At 37.0% G+C, this 20,708-nt stretch overlaps 1 protein-coding gene across 4 annotated transcripts in view; it reads left to right on the forward strand.

Annotated features, from left to right (window-relative positions):
- PHACTR2 (phosphatase and actin regulator 2) overlaps positions 1-20,708 on the forward strand; it is a 66,989-nt gene that overhangs the window by 36,587 nt on the left and 9,694 nt on the right. Inside the window, exons 2-8 of one of the 4 annotated variants that reach the window (XM_034418946.3) lie at positions 1,435-1,602; positions 6,398-6,478; positions 7,726-7,881; positions 11,098-11,358; positions 14,487-15,030; positions 17,086-17,288; positions 19,923-20,079. In XM_034418946.3, coding sequence (XP_034274837.1) covers positions 1,435-1,602; positions 6,398-6,478; positions 7,726-7,881; positions 11,098-11,358; positions 14,487-15,030; positions 17,086-17,288; positions 19,923-20,079 — 1,570 coding nt within the window. The remainder of the gene's footprint in view (positions 1-1,434; positions 1,603-6,397; positions 6,479-7,725; positions 7,882-11,097; positions 11,359-14,486; positions 15,031-17,085; positions 17,289-19,922; positions 20,080-20,708) is intronic. The other 3 variants (XM_034418948.3, XM_034418947.3, XM_087882840.1) reach the window with 3 other exon arrangements.

The raw sequence follows: 20,708 nt of genomic DNA on the forward strand, positions 1-20,708 counted from the left end.
AGGTCCAAAAATCAGCTGGGCGGCGTGCACATATGCACCAGAGCTGAGCTTGCATGCCCACCGATATGGCCACAGGTGGCACGCGTGCCATAGGTTCGCCATCACGGCCCTATACCATTTCAGACAAATGGCTGTCCAGTTTCTTCTTAAAAGCCTCCAGTGATGGAGCACCCACATATTTTGAAGGCGAGGTGTTCCACAAATAATGAAAAATAAGTATGTGCATCATTAACAGTAAGTTTAGGTTTCATGGAATAATTACTCATGCTGTGAAAATCTGGAAAATAGTAGAATGTGAATTTCAAGTTAAAGTAAACTCTTGAACTTAAAGATTTTAGCAGTGAGCAAGGGACTTGGTGGCCTAGTTACATAAATCTTTCCATTTCCTTAATTCTAGGGTTCTATATTAGATAAATAAGCAATTTTTCACAATGGAGTAGTGATGTGCTATTCTCACGTGAGAATATTTTTCAGTTTGTGCATGTACTTGTTTTAAACAGTAAGATAAATATTAATGCTGAAGTTATTATATGGTGTTGACTTGAACATTAACACATTAGTTTTAAACATTATAGTATGTATGTATGTATGTATGTATGTATGTATGTATGTATGTATAAATCTGATATTTTAACCTGCTGCTTCTGCATTTGCTGCTATATTTTCTGGTTGTGAGCCAAGATTCATTACAGGTAGTCCTTGACTTATGACCATTCGTTTAATGATCGTTTGAAGTTACAAGGGCAGTGAAAAAAATGGTTGCCACACTTAACAACTGTTGCAGCAACCCCATGGTCACGTGGTCAAAATTTGGGCACTTGACCGCTGGCATGTATTTATGACAGTTTCGCTGTTCTGCAGTCATGTGATCACCATTTGTAATCTTCTAGCCGGTTTCCGATAAGCAAAGTCAATGTGGTAAACCAGATTCACTTAACGACCACATGACTCACTTAACAACTGTCAAAAAAGGTCGTAAACGGAGGCAAAACTCACTTAACTGTCAATGGAAGTTTTGGGCTCAATTGTGGTTGTAAGTGAAGGATTACCTGCACTCATGCGTGTTTGGGTATGTAATACCTTATTAAGTTTTAACATTAGGTATTTCTTATAGTTTACTATGTTTAAAATTAATTTTAAGGGGCCTTAGATTAGCACCACCACAAACTGCCTGGGCTCTTGTGTCAAACTAAGTTACTAGATGGCATTACTCGGTTTATGGTTTTGTATGATGTGTGGAATCAGCCAATTGTGAACTGTTTAGCAAACCCTTAATAATCAACCAATACTATAATGCAGTACATGAATTTATCCTGTAAGGAGTGCCTTATTTCCCTTATAAATTAATGATTGAATCTTAAAACAGAAACTTGGATGGTCTTCATACATTGTATATATTTTGTATATATATGTATTTGTTTTTTGTTTATACAGTTGATGGGATTGACAAAGTATCAGTTGCTAACTCAGATGGGACGAATCCGGGATCTCAAACTCCTCCTTTTAAGAGGAAGGGCAAACTTTCAACAATTGGTAAAATCTTCAAACCGTGGAAATGGCGAAAGAAGAAAACAAGTGAAAAATTTATAGAAACCTCAGCAGGTATGATTGTTGATACTGACAAATACTTTATGAAACTTGAAAAGATTATACAGGTAGTCCTCAACTTACAACCCTTCATTTAGTGACTGTTCGAAGTGACTGATGACCATTTTTCACACTTACAGCCATTTCAGCATCCCCATGGTCATGTGATCTAAATTGAGACACTTGGAAACTGACTCATATTTATGACGGTTAAAGTGTCCTGAGTAATCCCCTTCTGCAACCTTCTGGCAAGCAAAGTCAATGGGGAAGCTAGATTCACTTAACAACTATGGCAAGAAAAGTTGTACAATGGAGCAAAACTCACTTAACAAATGTCTCACTTAGCAACATAAATTTTGGGCTCAGTTGTGGTCATAAGTCGAGGACAACCTGTAATTGCTAGAGTTGCAAAGAACCATGTAATTAGTTCTACCATATTAACTTTTAGATTTGATCGCTATCAATGTTGTTCCCTACCTCTCATGAAGATTTTTCCCAGTTCTTCAAAACTTGCCTGATGTTACCTATTTTCTTGCATTTCTGTCCTTCAACATTTTTGTACTCCTGCACATTTGCCTCCCATGGATGAACTTTGTAGTTGTGCCAAAATACTTTTTTATAAAATGCTTCTTACCCTCAACTCCTGACTCCTGATTTATTGCTTTGATACTGTGTCTTAATCCATTGAATGCCACCCACACTTCAGCTTTCTCTTTATAGCAATTAATGAGCTATAAGATCCTTAAAGATCAAGCATTTGAGTGAAAATTATTCTTCCCAGATTAAAGCTCACATACTAAATCTTTTAGAACTTAATTGTTTTAATGTAATTAAAATGAAACAGAATAGCGTATTCCAGATGTGCATTTATAGTGAACTGTCTTATAATCTCTTTTGATTTTATTTTTATTTATGTAAGTTTAATAGCACATTAATAAATTGGTGTTTTTTAGAAAAATGTTCTTCCTTTTGTTTGTGTGTCATTAAAATATAATTTTGTCTCAACAATGTAAATGAAGATGTATAAATTTGAGAGAAATATTTATCCTCTGTGCATAAACCCTTTCACTGGAGGAGTGACTTTTCTATAGTATACTGAGAAAGAGGAGATGATCATAGTTCATTGGTGATGTTTGGAATATAATAATCCTGATAGTTGCCTTTTGAGATCAAGAGATATTGCACGTTTAATATATTTTTACTATTAAGAAAGAGGTACAAATAGGTGAGGAATTATGCTGTATATACTGTACATATCCTGTTACGTATATACAGTTCTGGATTCTAAAAGAGTTGAGTTCAGAATACCTTTGCTCCTTAGAGTAGTCAGCATACTGATCTAAATTATGTGTGCATACTCTTTCTCTCCACCCAAACAATGCTTAAAAGCCACTTTTTCCATGTTGCATAATTTCTTAAGACTTATTCCTACCTTTATTAACTATACACACACACATATATACACACACACACGTTTATAAATACAAGGATAAAATATTTTAAAAAGTAAGAAAAACGTAAAAAGTAAGAAAAATGAAAAATAGAAGAAAGAGAAAAAACAAAATACAAAAATTGGGGGGGGGGGAAGTTATATAAAAGATGACTCCCATTTCTTTCCAGACAAGAATAAACAACCTTAATAAGTTAATACCTTCTCTAATATTTTAATAAGGATAAAAATATTTCTTTACGCAAGACTCATCTCTTATCAATAATTACATTATAAAAAATATCATTCGATCCTCATCAGCAAAATATCTGATTAAGATCTGCCAGAAATAGTAATGTATTATATTTTCACTTTAATACATCATTTTTGTATTTCAATTTATCACTTTCTCTAAGAAATAAAGCAAAAGAAAGCTTTCCTCATTTATAAACAGATCTGAAAAGCCTTGTCATTTAGTCCTGGTCAAAAAGAAATTCCATTAATTGCTATCAGAAACCACTACACATATACAAGTAGTCCTCAACTTACAGGAGTTCATTTACTGACTGTTCAAAGTTACAACGGCACTGAAAAAGTGACTTATGACCGTTTTTCACACTTATGACTATTGCAGCATCCCCATGGTCACTTGATCAAAATTCATATGCTCGTAGTGCAACTGGCTCATATTTATGATGCTTGCAGTGTCCCGGAAACGTGACCATCTTTTGCAACCTTTTTGACAAGCAAAATCAATGGGGAAGCCAGATTCACTTAACAACCTGTTATTAACTTAACTGTGGCATAATTTTTAACACTTTCCCTTTCTATCCAAGTTAGAAGACTTTCCAAAGCATTCTTCTAATTTATTATTTGTATGTCCTTTTTACTTATTAAGGCATCAGCCGATTTCAAATGTAAAACTCTTGTGGCATTCTCTTCCCTATCACTCTTGTAGTTTGGAATCTAAAATCCATTTTCAAATCCACAACTTTTTCCATAGCATTCTTATATTCTGGGAATTTTTTTAAAAATCCATTTTCAAATCCACATTCAAATCAGTCTAAGTCTCTGTTTTATCCAGTAAAATCGGTTCTTCTCGTATAACCTTTTGCTGTTTAAGATGGAATGATTTTTTAAATAATTTGTTTATTGATAAGGAATGAGATATGGGAAGAAGAGTTTTTTAAAAATTGAAATATTAGAGAAGGTGTTATGCTACTGGAACTGCTTATTCTTGCCTGGAGAGAAATGGGGAATTTTATGCATCTTTTTTCTCATCTTTTTTTTTTTTCCCTTTTTCTACTCTGTACTTCTCCTGTTCTTTACTTTTTATATTTTTCCTAGTTTGTATTAGTCTTTTATCTTTCTATTTATAAACTATACTAAAATTATTATAGGCAGTCCTAACAAACAAACAAAGAAACAAACAAAAAGGGATAAAAAGCATGCAAAAAGTATAAGGGATGCTTGTGACAAGCTATTATTATTGTTCTTTTAATATTAATTTCAATTATCATACCACACATACCTTCCTTAATGTTTAGACCAATAGAGCAGAATCATACTTGTAGGCGGGTTCCTGATGTATCACACTACATTATATAGATTATCATAAAACGAGTATTAAAATGTGGTATACATATCACCAAACCTTGGATAAGTTTGAAGAAATTCTCTTGGAGTTATAATTATAGCATCTCAATCCTTCTAGATAGAACAGACCAGGAAATCAACCCGTGAACATTAGCTTTATTGAGATTGGCTATAATAACAGAATTTTGCAAGTCTGATTGTTCTGTACTTCCTTCCCTTTTTTTTGTATTCCAGTGAATCGGGGAGCATCTTCCTCAGCTTCTTCTGAATTTTATCTCTCTGCTCTGGATTTTAAAAAATGTTTTGACCTCTTTTGCCCAGATAATTTTTCCTACTTAAAGGATGTACGAAAACATATGTTTGGATAACATGAGAAATATTTCAAAAGTTAGTTGTCTCTTTCTGAAATAAAGCAAAACACAGAAAGGAGAATTAATAATTGCAAAGCTTTTTGAAGTACAGAAGTGGAATGCAGATAGGATTTTAGAAAGAGAAGCATTCCATGACTGGCTTAGAATTTAATTTATTTATTATTTGTTTTTTTATACCTCATACTTCTTAACCTTAAAGTTGTTAACCCTCAAGAGGCAAATTTAGAAGGATGGGATTTGGAAGGGTAGGCTATGCATAAGCCGTATCTGGGAAATCAGTGATAATAGCAAAAGTTTAAATTCACTTGGAATGTTAGTCTTATAAAATAAACTGAGGCAAAATTTTAAGGGATTAGAAGGGAGGATTTGGGCATTGCTATCTTTTATTTGTATATGATGTTTGCATCATAATTTGCAGTATATATATAGCCATAACATATAGCCATTAAAAGCAGAGATTACATTGTTTACAATTTAGTGCAGTGGTCCCCAACCTTTCTGGCTCCATGGATCAATAGCCACAGCAGAGTTGGGGAGAATGAAAAGGATGGTTTTGCACACGCAACCTAATCCTGCGCATGTGCAAATGAAGCTTTATGTGCTTGGCTGCCACTTGTGTGGCCCAGTTTCCAAAAGTCCACAGGCTGGTACTGGTCCACAGACTTGGGGTTGGGGGGGCCCTGATTTAGTCCATCAAAGCATAAGAAATGTTTAGGAAAATTCCCTGGTACAAAATTTAGGCTGAAACTAAATCTTGAGACTATGATTCATGACTCTGAGCCAACATCATGTTGTCTATTTGTTATGACATATGCTAGTGATATAGAATAGATTAGTTAAGGAAATCTGTACAAGAGAATTTCCTGAACCATGAGGCTGTAAGTGATGTAAATTTCCTGAACCATGAAGGCTGTAAATGATGTTTTAGTTTTCAGAAGTAAATTGTTTTTAAATTTTCATTTAACTTCTATTTTAAGACAGAAATATTTGTATTCAGCACAAATGAAAACATAATTAATGCAGCTTCTGTACTTGAAGAGAGAATGAATGTATCAATCTAGTCATATACATTTGCTTACTACCTTTCCATAGCACTATCTTCTGACCAATATACCTTAATAGGTAATTACATACATATCCATACTTTTCATGTACTGCTCTATACATTGATTTTTGCTATTTAAACTCCTCAATTTTCTCTTTTTCAGCAATTCATCAACTGCTTCCTGTTATTCTCCTTCCTTTTGACCTATCCACTCTTCCTTCAAACACTTGCTTGCAATTAGATCCTAGTTCTCATTCTAATACTGCTAAATAATAAATATGGAAGCCAAAATTACCTTTACTTAAATTTTTTTGTTGTCTTAGTTTATTTTTTACTGAATAATGTCTTAATTTCTCTATTTTTTTTAAGTGCTGGAAAGAAAGATATCAACAAGGCAGAGCAGAGAGGAGCTAATAAGAAGGGGTGTCCTAAAGGAAATAAATGAGCAAGGTGATCGCAATTAATGTAGATTAATAGACCTTACATTTAATCTGAATGATGACAAATGTTATTCCCATTGCTTTACAATGTATATATCGGTAGTTCATTTTTTATTTTTTTTTTAAATTTGATTTATATGCCGCCCTTCTCCGGAGACTCAGGGCGGCTTACAATGTGCTCAGCAATAGCCTTCATCCTTTTGTATATTTATACAAAGTCAGCTTATTGCCCCCACAACTGGGTCCTCAATTTACCTACCTTAGAAAGGATGGAAGGCTGAGTCAACCTTGAGCCTTGGCGAGATTTGAACCTGCAGTAATTGCAGGCAGCTGGTCTTAATAACCAGCTTAATAACAGGGTGTCTTAGACCACTGTACTACCAAGGCTCTTATTGACAAAGTTTGCAGTTAAGACTGACAATAAGACTGTCACATATCTCTTAATAGGGTTAGGTTGAAAAATAAAACTGAAAAAACAGTGATTTTAACTCCAGGAGCTTTGGCCACCTCTTTTCTTTTCTCCTCAGAAGTGCTCAGATTGTCTTGCAAAGCTAGTAAAGCAGAGACTCAAAGGTCTCTGAAAGACAAAGGAAGGGAGAAAGAGAGAAAGCTGCTTCATGATAAACTAGGGACGCTGGGGAGCAACAGAAAACAACCTAACATGGGAAGACAGTGGGATTTCATATGGGACAGAGAAAAGAAAAAGATGAGTGAGTGGCTTGGGTGTGAGTGAATTTTGGCTGGTAGAAAATGGAGTGAGAGAATTGGTGGGCCGATTTTGTAAAAGAGAAAACTGTTTAGGAATAGATTGGGTTTCTGCCCCTGAACTCCCACTTCTACCTTATATTCAGACTCTTGGTCAGGTTTTTAATCTTCCTATCCCTATCAGTTAATCTTTCTATGAAATTTCTTTGACCAAATTGATCATGGGAGACATTTGTGAATGGTCACCCATTACCCAGAGCTATTTTGGAGTAAAAATATCAGGGGAGGGAGGAGGAAGGATACTTTGTGAAAGGTTTCTTAAAATTCTCCCCAATGTAGAGATGAGTCCTCTGTTCTAGTACCACAACACACCTTAAGTATAAAAGAAGATATGTAGAAATGCATAAAGCTAAAACTAGCTTTAATCAGGATGCTATGCATTGAACAATCCTATCCCAGATAGCAGCACCATTATGAAAATAAAGACAACTTAGTTGCATATAATGAAGGTAATGCTTTCAGAACTAGCCAACATTCTTGTTTTCGTTTCAGATGTGGATGCCACAGTGAATTATGAAATCTCTAATGGTCACACGATAGTAATTACAGAAGAAGCCATACAGGAAGAAAATGTAAAAACTGTAGAAGACAATGGCTCATTATCAGCAAAGGCAGCTGTTTCTGAAGAGAAAAAGGAGGATAAAAAAGGTATTTTAAATGCAATGTATCAGAATGAATATGCCCATTTAAAAATAACTATCACCCAGTGTATATTATGAAAAATGAAAACAGACCTGTTTATAACTACAAAGGATAATGTGTAATTCTATGGAGAAGAGACAGCAGTAAGAAAACTTAATTTCTGTTCAGAGGCAGACATTTTTAATAACACATAAACTAAAAACTTGAGTTCACTATTGGAATGGGAGAAAAAGTGCTAGGTCTTAAAACAAGAGCAGATTTCTGATTGTCCTACAGCAGGGGTCCCCAACATCTGGGCCGGAACCCACTAATGGGCCATGAGGGAACAGCAATCGGACTGCAGAAACAGCAGGCAAGTGCAGCTGTGTTCACGTGCATCCCCACTTGTGCGAGCAGCGGGCAAGTGCATGCCCATGTGCTCCATTTGCATGAGTGGCAGGTGCGTATAAATGAAGCTGCGTGTGTACTTGCCAGCTGCGCGCACAGAACCATCCCCTCTTCCCCCCCACTCCGTTGATCCGCAAAGCCAGAAAGGCTTGGGAACTCTGTCCTACAGTACTACATGGAACTTTGGATGTTACGTGATCTATGGGATGTAGTTCAAACCAGGTTTGAAGTCTTACTCAGCTGTGAAGTTCAGGGGTGAGCGGTTTCCATCTATCAAGTTAGCATACAGTTTCACACAAGATTATTTGGGATAAAATAGGAAGATAAAAATAAGAAAGCTGGATAGCAATAATACTTAAAAAAAAAACCTAATAACCATTGCTGCTGTTTTTTAAAAACAGCTGGAGAGTGGGATGGGGTAGGGATAAAGAGATTTGATTTATTTAAGGAATTTCTGCACTTTTTCCATTCTTACATTAGTTGATTGATGCATGCTCTCACTAACGTGTCATTTACGAGTTATCATCCTTATCCATGTCAATGTGATCGATTTGAAGACAGAGCTCAAATGAAAGAAGGCTAAGCTCAGAATCTTAATAAACAATTGCTGTATATTTGGGAAGTTAACATGGAATAAAATAATCCTTAACAAAGCTGCTAGTCTTATCCTAGCTTTTCTTAGGCTGTGTTAAAATACCCTTGGACATAGAAGCACACATATATCCTATGGGACTTGCTGCTAGCTGCTGTAGAGTTAGGTGATCTGTTACAAGACGAATTGTACCCATGAAAATGAAAGAGAAACCTTTTCCTATTTTAGCCAATTTTAATGCAGGTTAATGTGCTTCTTTGCTCATTTTAATTTTTAAAGTGTATACTTCTAATGTTTTCTGTCTGACAAAGTTGGACATTAAAACATGGCTACAATTCTGCTCATGGACATATATCTGTACCAGTGATGTCAAACTCATGGCGTCATGTAACGTATCGGGACTTTTCCCCTTCGCTAAACTGGATCTGGGCACATGACGCATCCAGCCCAGAGGCTGGAAGTTTTACAGCCCTGATCTATACTGATATCAGGAAAGCTTTATACATAACAAAATGCCAGATTGTGCATTGAAAAAGACTAACAACAGAACAAATGCAGTTACTGTAAATCCTCACTTTCCTTCACCTCAGTGCAATTTTGCAAATTTCTGCTGCAATTTTTTCATTTTTCATAATGATATCATAATTTGTACATTTGCTTGATGATGTCAGACAGATAACAAGAATTTCCTCAGTGCCATTGTTCTTTGAGTTATTGAATACCCCACCCCCCAATTAGTAGTTCTAATTATGTTAAGGGCATAGGTGATTAGAGCTTAATAGGCTGGTACAGGAAAAAAGATTTCAAGGGAACACTTTTACATCTAAACAGCTCTAGAAACAATCCTTCTGAAGCTTATACAATAAATGCTTAGGAATGCTATCTATGTTTGAGTAGTGGTCTTAATGACAATCAACAAAGGAAAAGGAAGCTATTTTCTTGAACCAAAATCAGAAATGCTGACAATTTTTCATTTCTTAGGTATTTTAGGAAAATGTTTATTGATTAAGATTATCAATTAAGAAATTTGTCCTTGATCTTTGTTTATAAATCTGATCAGCTTTTCCTAACGTATTTTTAGAAAGATAGATATACCCTGTTTTCCCCAAAATAATACATCCTCTGTTAATAAGCCCAATCGGGCTTTTGAGCGCATGGCAATAAGGCCAAGGGTTTATTTCAGGGTTCAAAAAAAAGATAAGATAGGGTCTTATTTTCGGGAAAACATGGTAATTAGATATAAATTATCCATAGTAGAATCAAACAATATTGTAAATATAAATGAAAGCTATCATAGTGATAATTGTCTTAAGCTTTCCTTGGCTAGGAACTTGTTACAAAAAGTTATATTATAATGGTAGTCCTCAATGTATGACCACAATTGAGCTCAAAATTTATGTTGCTAAGTGAGAAATTTGTTAAGTGAGTTTTGCCCCATTTCATGACTTTTCTAGCCACATTTGTTCAGTGAATCATTGCAGCTGTTAAATTAGTAATACTAATTGTTAAGTGAATCTGGCTTCCCTGTTGACTTTGCTTGTCAAAAGGTGGAAAAGGTGATCGCATGATGTCAGGATACTGCAACTGTCATAAATGTGGGTCAGTTCCCAAGCATCTGAATTTTGACCATATGACCATGGAGATGTTACAGCAGTCATAAGTGTGAAAAACGGTCATAAGTCAATTTTTTCAGTGCCGATGTAACTTCGAACAGTGACTGTTGTAAATCAAAGACTTCTTGTAAATGATCTTTCCCTTCCAATAAATGGAGCTATTTTGCTGAAAGTCATTAGAGCAAAATGGATGTTTTGTACCATGTGTACCTAACCACACTGCTTGTCTTCATCTACAAATTGTTTTTAATGAGAATGCTGCTCATCTTTCGCAGGTTGGTGACCAAATGTTGGGAAATTCAATTAGGATAGTTTAGAAAACATTTTAAAACAGTGGCTACTGCCCCAAACTGTTAGCAGATTTTATCTCCCTTCATTGAAGGAAGGATTATTTTTGTTTTTTTTTTAAAAAAAAAATCTTTTTGATTCTGCATTTTGAGAGCCATTCTGAACATTCTGTTGAAATCTGCACTAGACGGGTGAAGTGTAGTTTGGTGACCCTTCTTTTTTTAAAACAAAACCAGTCCTTATTCTCAAGAAAGCAGAGCAGCAGGGAGAAATCTGTTTCTTTGTCTAGTATAGCCTTGTTGTCCGTTTGTCAGTTGCTTGTGTTCACTTTCTTATTTGTAGATAAGCCTCTTCCTAAAGGCCTTGAAACATCAGCCGTGTCTGTTTCTCCTCTTCCTCCTCCTCTACCACCGCCTCCTCCTAAACCTAAGCCTAAGCCTAAAGCTAAAAAAGCAGCCATTCCTCCAAAAAACGCTGCTGCTGCTACAACTAGCCATAAAACTACTGAAGTGCCACATGCTAAAAAAAAGGGCAAGTCTCCTTCCAAGCAGACCTCTGCCCCTCCTGCCAAGCCAACAAGCCGCACTGGGACTCGAGAAGCTGGTAAGTATCACATGTGGCTTTGAATCCGCGCTGCTTTATTGCTTGCTTTAAATGTTGCAGTGTCCATATTCTCCCTGTGGATAGTTATTAATAAATTGGAATTTGTGTTATCCAAATTGGATTTTATGTTTATTCATTGTCCTTGTCTACGGTTTTTCAGCTCACCTTGGCTCACAAAATCCAGTGTTGAGCGTTAAAGTCTACCTTGTTTTCCCCAAAATAAGACATCCCCTGATAATAACCCCAATCAGGCTTTTGAGTGCATGCACTAAAATAAGCACCCCCCAAAAAATAAGCCCTCCCTAAAAATATTTAAAGGCATGCGCAGCCGTCCCCTCTATTTCCTCTGGTTTCCTCCATGCACCCCAAAATAATAAGACCTCTCCAAAAATAAGGCCAAGCGCTTATTTCAGGGTTCAAAAAAATATAAGACAGGGTCTTATTTTTTGGGAAACATGGTAATAGGAAGCAATATTTCCCAGATAATTTGTGCAGAGCTGAACAAAAGCTACAGCTGCATAAAAAAAAAAACCACAAGCATGTAACATTAGTTGGCTGTGAATGATTATTATTAAATCTGTTGTCTTATCCACTGTCTCCATAATGTGTGGGTGGATAACTGGGGCTTCCTATACAGCAGCCAGATGCAAGACCTTATTTGGTGGTTACTGTATTAAGTTCTTTTAATCTAAAAATGCTTGTAAGAATACTATTTATTTCCATCCCTCTTGATCAGCAAGACCTATCTGAAGATACAATAGTATAGTAGAAAGACAGTTCTGGGATGTTGTTCGATATAGGAGAGGAGTCCCTGTGGATTGTACTCTGCTAATCGTTGCCGACTATGGGGGGAGGAGGTGCTCATCTCCGTTTCAGGGGTCTTTGAGCTAGCGCTGTCCGAAGATGTTTCCATGTTCAGATGGCCAGCATGACATCATGGAGTACTGTTACCTTCCCACTGAAATAGTAGCTATTTATTTACTCACATTTGCATGCTTTTGAACTGCTGGGTTGGCAGGAGCTAGGGTGAGGACGGGGCACTTAACCTATCAGGCAATGCTCAGGTCTCAAACCTGGCTTTTGGCAGGTACAGAAACAGGATAAGAAAAACAGTAAGCTAATTTATTATTATTTATTATTCATGTCTATTTTGCAAACCATCCTTGCTTCCATCATGTCTGTACATTGCTTAATAATTTTCATTTCGCTCTTCTTGAGCTCTATACATCCATGGCTTTCTCTCTCTTCCAACTCAGTTATCAACTCACATATTTAGCTTGCAATTTGTTCCTCATTTACCCTCTATACGGCCAAACTATAATTATTTCTATCAAATACCATTTAGACTTCAATTAATTTTATAAATGGATTTGGAAAATATGTGAGTTAAAAGATAATAAAAAAGGATATGGTTTTCTTTTATTGTTTCTGTACTTTTGATTCTACCACAAATATTTATTAATCTTACTTTCAAAAATACCTTAGGAATAATCAGGTTGAGAAACCTCTTAGTTTGGTGTTTAAAAGTCCCAGATTTCAATAAGAATGATTAGTATATATATACAAAATGGAAAACATATTTTGTTTTTAAGGTTATCCTAGAAAAAGATTCCACAGAGCATTTTAAGTTAGTTATGTCCCAACAGAACAAAAAGTTTCAGTTGTACTCACTAGAAGAAACAATGAGAATATGAGACCCATTTCGAAAACATTAAAATCAGTCTCTTTAGGAGACAGGTACACAGCTCTGCTTTCACACCTGAAAAATAAGTTTAAATTAGAATCTGTAATCAAAAAATTATCTCCAATCAATCAACCAAGAAAACAGATAGAGATATTTCTATTGAATTAGATTAAAGGGCAGAAACATACCTCTTTCACATTCCTTTGAATTAGCACATATTGCCTAATAGATTACTTTATTGTTCGGATATTTTAAAAAAAACTCTTTGCCAATTCTTCTGTAGTCATTGACATTCCACTTATTTAGCAAAAACAAATAACAGATTTGGCATGCTTTATTTTTCCAGCCTGCCTGCCAAATGCAAACTCAGCAAAAGCAACCATGTTGTTCTTTGCTGATGTTTTTTGCTTGCGCATAGAGTTGTTGCAGGTTATTTAAAAAAAATGCTTGCTCCTTTTACTGTATTCAAGCAGCAACCCAAATCAATAGACTCTTTACATTTTAAAATGTATCTTGAATTTTAATGACACCAGGTCATAACTATCACATGTACACCGAAGCTTTACAACCCTTTTCCCAAAAATGTTTGTTGGGAGAACGTGCCCTTGCTATATTAATTTTTTCATGTTTATAGTTTAAAACTTATTGTAATGCTAAGTAATTAAGACTCCTGATTGGTCCTGATGGCCCAACTGCTTAAAGTTCATCACCTATGCTTTAGTCCAGAAGACAAATCATATGAGCCATGGTGGCGCAGTGGTTAGAGTGTAGTACTGCAGGTTACTTCTGCTGCCTGCCAGCTGCCTATAATTTGGCAGTTCAAATCTCACCAGGCTCAAGGTTGATTCAACCTTCCATCTTTCCAAGGTGGGTAAAATGAGGACCGAGATTGTTGGGGACAATATGCTGACTCTATAAACTGCTTAGAGAGGGCTGTAAAAGCACTGTGAAGCGGTATATAAGTCTAAATGCTATTGCTATTGCTATATTCCAGAGTAAGTAGAGGGGAAGAGCATTGCTATTATATTACTTATATATGATAATACGTAATTATTTACATACTTCTACATTAGTGGTGTAGGTGCCATTTATTTACCTTCAGGCTTTCCATTACAGTGGTACCTTGGTACTCAACTACTTTAAAACTCATAGAATTTGGTACTCAACACATTTTGATGTGAAATTTTTGTCCCAGTACTCATCTTTTGTTTGGTACTCAAAAGGTAAGCTAGAACTAGTCATTGTCGGCTGCCTTGTGATTCACTACCTTATGGGGAAAAAATTGTTTGGTATTCATCATTTTTGTACTCATAGCACCTCCCAGAACCAATTAACGATGAGTACCAAGGTACCACTGTATTAAGAAAGAAAGACTTCCTAGCAATACAAGGTAGGTTAATGCAAACCTTCTCTTACGACAAAAAGCTTTGCCCTCTCGTTTCAGCTATTTCCTCTAATTTAAAGAAAGGACATGCTTCCAAATCATCATCTCCGTCTGCCACATCATCTCGCTCTAAACCTTCTAAAGAACCAACAACAAGCAAAAGCAGCACAGGGACTCCCAGGGATAAGAAGAAACATGGGAAACAGATGACGACACGAACACCATCTGATGGGGACATTACTTCTGCCTCCAGCACAACAGTAGAGAACTCGAAGACCAAAGTGGAACTCTTTAAATCAGAAGAATCTCTCCATATTATCTCTGAAGCTGGAGACACAACCCAGAACAGCACTGTGACTGTTCCTCCTCCTCCTCCTCCTGTTCCGGCTCCTCTTCCTCCATCCATCCCAACTTTGTCTCCAGGCTGTGAGCCCGCTGGCTTCTCAGGCACAGAACATGTGCCAGTTAGTATTGAAGCAGGCCCATCTGTTCCTGGCACACATTTAAACGATCTTCATATAAAAACTGAAGCAGACAGTGAAAGCTCTTCAAGCAGTGCTGTCTTAGACCATAGCCCGGAGATTGGGGGAGAAAACACAGAATGGTAAGATTACATGTTTTCAGCTAGTTCTGTAATTCTGGGGTACCCATGCATTTGGGAAGATGGTGGAGCAACTCAGGTAGGCTTTTGTATACCTTGACTTTGAATTTGAACATGTATCAAAACAGGAAGATATGAGTAAATATAATTCAAGTAATACTTTGAATTCTATTTTCATACTTCTAAGCAGAAAAGGAAAAGAAAATTAAAATGGCTTGGTTGGATTGATTTGATTCCATTTAAATCTTCAAACTTGTTTTCAAAGTTACAGCTTAAGATTCAAATTTACAGCTCTTTTGGAGATGCTTGCTTGGAAATCTTGACAGAATAATTCTCAAAATCTGTGGTGAAATGGCACCCTCAGCATGTATTAAAAAGGCAGGTACTAAGTGGAATCCAGCTTAGCATTCCATTTATTGAAAATAGGGTAGCAGGTTGAAAAGAAAGCTAATGGAAATAAATAACAAGCCCATTTGTGAAGTATCAAAGGAAGAATTAAAATGAGTTCAGCCCCTCCCTGGACATTTACAGAACCAGTTTAGAAAATTCAGCCCTTCCCTTTTCATTTACAGAACCAGTTTAGAACGTACCATTTCTGTTCCAGTGGCAGGATTATTATGCCTATTAAAAGCAACTTTTCTTCATTTGTTTGTATGTTGCCTCCTGCTTCTCTTCTATACCTCTGTGAATATACTTGGTTGCCTATGTGCAAAGTAAATTAATTCAATTTAGAACAATCCAAATGTAGTCTGCATTTAGAAAACACAAATTGTAATGGTCAGAATTACTTATATCTCAATAATGAGAGTATATGCACCAAAGACAAATTCCTTGTGTGTCCAATCACACTTGGCCAATAAAACATTCTGTTCTATTCTATTCTATAATTGTCCATCTAAGACCAGCATCAAGATTGTTCCATACAAGGGGAAATATTTACCTAAGGGAGAATGGATAAAGATTATGAAGAAGGAAAGTTGTAGTGAGTTGGATGTAAAACAGAAAAAAGGGATTGTGTTGGTTGCTATGTATAACATAGACTGGGAAAGTTTGTGGATTATTTAGATACAGTTTACAGTATGTCTATCTATATCTTGTTGAATATTTCAAATGAGCACTTTAGTAGTCTGTAAGAATTGATGGAAGGTAATAAAATTATATAGGCCACTGAACAATTCAATTTTGAACATCCTGACCAGATCAAAGTTGACTTAGCCTTCCATCCTTCTGAGGTCGGTAAATTGAGGACCCAAATTGTAGGGGGCAATATGCTGACTCTGTAAAGCACTTATAGAGTGCTGTAAAGTACTATGAAGTGGTATATAAATCTAAGTACTACCGATAGTGCTATTGCTAAGGGGCCACAGTGGAAAAAATTGAAAATTGCAATGGCACTATAAAGTGGCAGCAGTTGGAATTAATTTTTCTGTAGCCCATCTGCTCTTGGCAGTACTTCTGATTACAAATTACTTTAAAATTTCAGGAATGATTTTCATCAGCCTTTCCTAATCAAGTATTCTCCAGATGTATTATACTACAACTCCCAAGATTCTTAGCAAGTATGGTCAAAGGCCATACTGACTAGCATCAAGAATGAAATGGCCCACCTGAAAACCACCAGATGGAGGAATGTTGCTTTATATGAGCTTAAAGCTGGTCAGACATATGCTTAATATTATATATGACTGATTTATGAACTTATTTTTATTTTCTTAATTCATCTATATGATTGTGAGAGTTAGAAATTTGCCTTCTGTTCATAAATGGAAGATTGATTCTTAAAAATGTAAGCTTTTAATTTGAATGGATTTAAAGTAAGATTCTTAAAACTAGTAACAATCATATTGATATGCCAGAGTATGGGAAAATTTGAAATGTGTTGAGTTTGTGGGGAGCTTAGTTTTAAGTCTTTAGAACTGATTGTTTCACAAGAGTCACGTAGTTTGATTTATGTTAAATTTCAAATCATAAATTATTATCTTACATATTTTTCCTGTATGGTTATATTATACACTATTATAGTATGGTTATATATGACTGGTCTCCTGTATTCTGTAGTAGTTCTGCTATCAAAGAAGATCAGGAAAAAGAAATCCCTGAGCAAACTAGTCCTCTTCTGACAGATGAACTTTCTGAAACTTCTGAAGAAAATCCAGAAATTGGAAACAGCAAAAATAATCATACCAGTGACTCAGATTCAGATGGGCCTATACTTTATACAGATGATGATGAAGATGATGATGAAGATGCAAGCGGTGAAAGTAAGAAGATTTGATAAGCAACTGTTTGCCATTTTAAATGGAGAAATAATGCATGCTGTGCAATTTGTTTTACTTCTGAACCAAAACATCTAGAAAAGTTTCTAAAAATGCAGGTTACCAATTGACTTGTTGCCTTCATTGGAAAGTGATTCCTCATTGCATTGGCAACAAATGCTACATACTTGTTCTACAGTTGGAATGTCCCTATTGGAGAGTTTGATCCAAGTTCTTGCTATTGTCCTTAATAAGCAAATTGGGAAATATGTGAACTCAGGAGCGCATATATTGGATGTATTTCTTGGGGCACAATACATATTTGCAAGCCTTATTATTTGACATGTGTTTTATATATATTCTGCTTTCCTCCTTTGGAATCTTCATCCACGAAGATGGAATCACTTAGCGTCAAAGGCTGAAAATTGGTTTCACTAACACTGTGATTATCCCACAAATGCTGCACTTTCATATTTTAGATGTGCACATAAAAGGTTTTAATTTAATGAGTGGCATTTCCATGTAGGGCTAGTAAAGCCATTGCCTTTGACTGCTGCGATTAACGTAGCTAGGAATGTAAGAAACTCCTTTATTCAAAGGACATTCTTACACTCCTAGCCACGTTAATCACAGTAACTTATTTATATGAGAGCAAAGATAAAAAGGAAATGTATACTAATACCTTAATTAGGGAGAAACAGGCTCAAACTCAACCCCTCCAAGACTGAGTGGCAGTGGCTGTGGCTCCCGGCGCCCGGTATAGTCAGCTGACACCATGGCTGACTATTGGGGGTGAAACCTTGGCCCCCACAGAGAGGGCTTGCAACTTGGGTGTTCTCCTGAATGCACGGCTGTCTTTGGAAGATCATATGACGGCCGTGGCCAGGGGAACTTTTTATCAGGTTCGCCTGGTACACGAGTTGTGTCCCTTTCTGGACCGGGATGCCCTGCGCACAGTCACTCATGACCTTGTCACGTCCTGTCTGGACTACTGCAACGCTCTCTACATGGGGCTCCCCTTGAAGAGCACTCGGAGACTCCAGCTGGTCCAGAATGCGGCCGCGCGGGTGGTTATGGGTGCGACTCGGCGTACCCATGTAACACCCTTCCTGCGTGAGTCCCTCAGTGAGTCCCTCAGGAGAAGGGCGGTATAGAAATTTAATAAACTTAAACTTAATTTTAAAGTTTAATATTTATGTATTAATGCAAATAACTGCACTGGCTCCCATTGGTCTTCCGAGTGCGATTCAAGGTGTTGGTCACCACTTTTAAAGCACTCCATGGCTTAGGACCGGGGTATATACGAGACCACCTTCTGCCAGCAACAACCTCCCACCGGCCAATACACTCCCACAGAGAGGGGCTCCTCAGGGTGCCGTCGGCCAAACAATGTCGACTGGCGACACCCAGGGGGAGAGCCTTCTCTGTGAGGATACCAGCCCTTTGGAATGAGCTGCCCCTAGAGCTTCGTCTTAGCCCCAACCTGCACACTTTTCGCCGCGCCCTTAAGACCCTTATGTTTCAGCAAGCCGGACTGGCCTAATATGAATTTTAAATGGATGTATGTGTGTTTTAAATTGAGGGCCAAATTTTATATATCTGATTTTAATTGGTTTTAAATTTTATAAATTCATGTGTTTTAATATGGCTGTACACCGCCCTGAGTCCCTCAGGAGAAGGGCGGTATAGAAATTTAATAAACTTAAACTTAATTTTAAAGTTTAATATTTATGTATTAATGTAAATAGGCATTTATTGATCAGAGAGATAAAGCTGTTCCCTTCTCCTCATAATCTAGCTCAGGGGTGTCAAACTGGATTTCTTCAAGGGCTGGATCAGCATTGTAGTTTTCCGTGTGCTGGCCGGAGGGGGTGCGGGGGAGACTGGATGGATGCTCCTACAGCATGCTGGCCAAAATGGGGCATGGGAGAGCTCATTTTCGGCCTGGATGGCCTTCTGCAGCATGCTGCCGGCCAAAATGGGGTGCAGCGGCCGCACATGACCCCAATACCCCATTTTGGCTCCCAGAGGCACCTTTGCTATTTCCAGGTCAACCCCATGGGCCAGTTGTGGCCCGCAGGCCTTGAGTTTGGCACCCCTGATCTAGCTAGTGAGGTTCATGTCTGCTTCTAATTGCAGAAACTCAGCCTAAAAACTGGAAAGCCATGAGTTCATGTCCTGTCTTAGGCACAAAACCAGGTGGGTGACCTTGGACCAGTCACTCTCTCTCAGCCCTGGAAAACAGCTAATAGCAAATCACTTCTGAAATGTTGCCAAGAAAACTGCAGGGCCTTATCCAGGCAGTTTCCAGGAGTCAACATTGACTCAAGGACATCTTCCAGTTTGCTAACTAGAATATTCCTATCAAATTATTTCATAAGCATTTTTTTTTGGGGGGGGGTGGAATTGAATGTTCTAATTCTACCTTAGTTGGCAGATGAGTTCTAAGACATTAATATAATATATTAATATATTATAAAGGAAAAGTGATTTTGATATGAACTAAAATTGCCCCATACAAAGGGATAAAAAGCTAGAAAGAGATTTTTTAAATTCATGTACTGAATGTCCAAATTGTGGCTGGATCTTGACATGCTTAAGTGTGAACTTAATGAATTAAAAAATTCATTCTCCATCCAGGCTCTTTAGCAAGTAAAATACATCGTAGGGATACTCTTGCAATCAAACTTGGCAACAGGCCATCCAAAAAAGAACTGGAAGATAAAAACATCTTACCGAGAACATCTGAAGAGGAGAGACAGGAACTCAGACATCAAATCGGCACAAAACTAGTGAGGTACTGGCTGGGAGAAAAAAGGGAGAATAATAAAGAGGCTTCAGGAATAGGAAAAACTGTTTTTCAGCTTTTTGAATAGGTGATAAGAAATAAATAAATGACCACTGTGATAATTAATTTATAATCCTGAAGTTCAGTCTCAGGTTTTCACACTTGTTCTACTCAAGCTAGACCGAATACCTAAGCCCCCACTTCCCATTGCAAAAAAAAAAAATGATTGCAGGCAAGTTTTGCTCAATTAGACACTTCACAGGTTCTTTTGATACAACAGTTATGCTACTTGCCATGAATCCAAGATAATTTTGTCTTGAAAGAACAGATTTTTTAAAGCTGATATGCAGTATAGTCTCTCCCCCCACTCTCCCCCCCAATATCAAAGACAGTGACATCTTTGCGAAGTGGGAGAGAGAACGAAACATTGTTCCAAATATTCCAAAATTCCAAATATTCTCTGCTAGGAGCTCTTTTTGGGCAGTTCCGATCCCGGAGAGATTGGAAAACGAAAAGGGAAGGTCTGAAGACCCCGGACAAACAGCAATCGACCGGGGGGATAAAGACAAACCTCTTAAATCCAGCAGAGAAAGAGTCGGCCTTCAGACTATCCCCCCCCATAATATCATCTGAATAGG

Source organism: Pantherophis guttatus, chromosome 1 (genome assembly GCF_059756535.1).
Source record: "Pantherophis guttatus breed Tessera chromosome 1, ASM5975653v1, whole genome shotgun sequence".
Lineage (NCBI taxonomy): Eukaryota > Metazoa > Chordata > Lepidosauria > Squamata > Colubridae > Pantherophis > Pantherophis guttatus.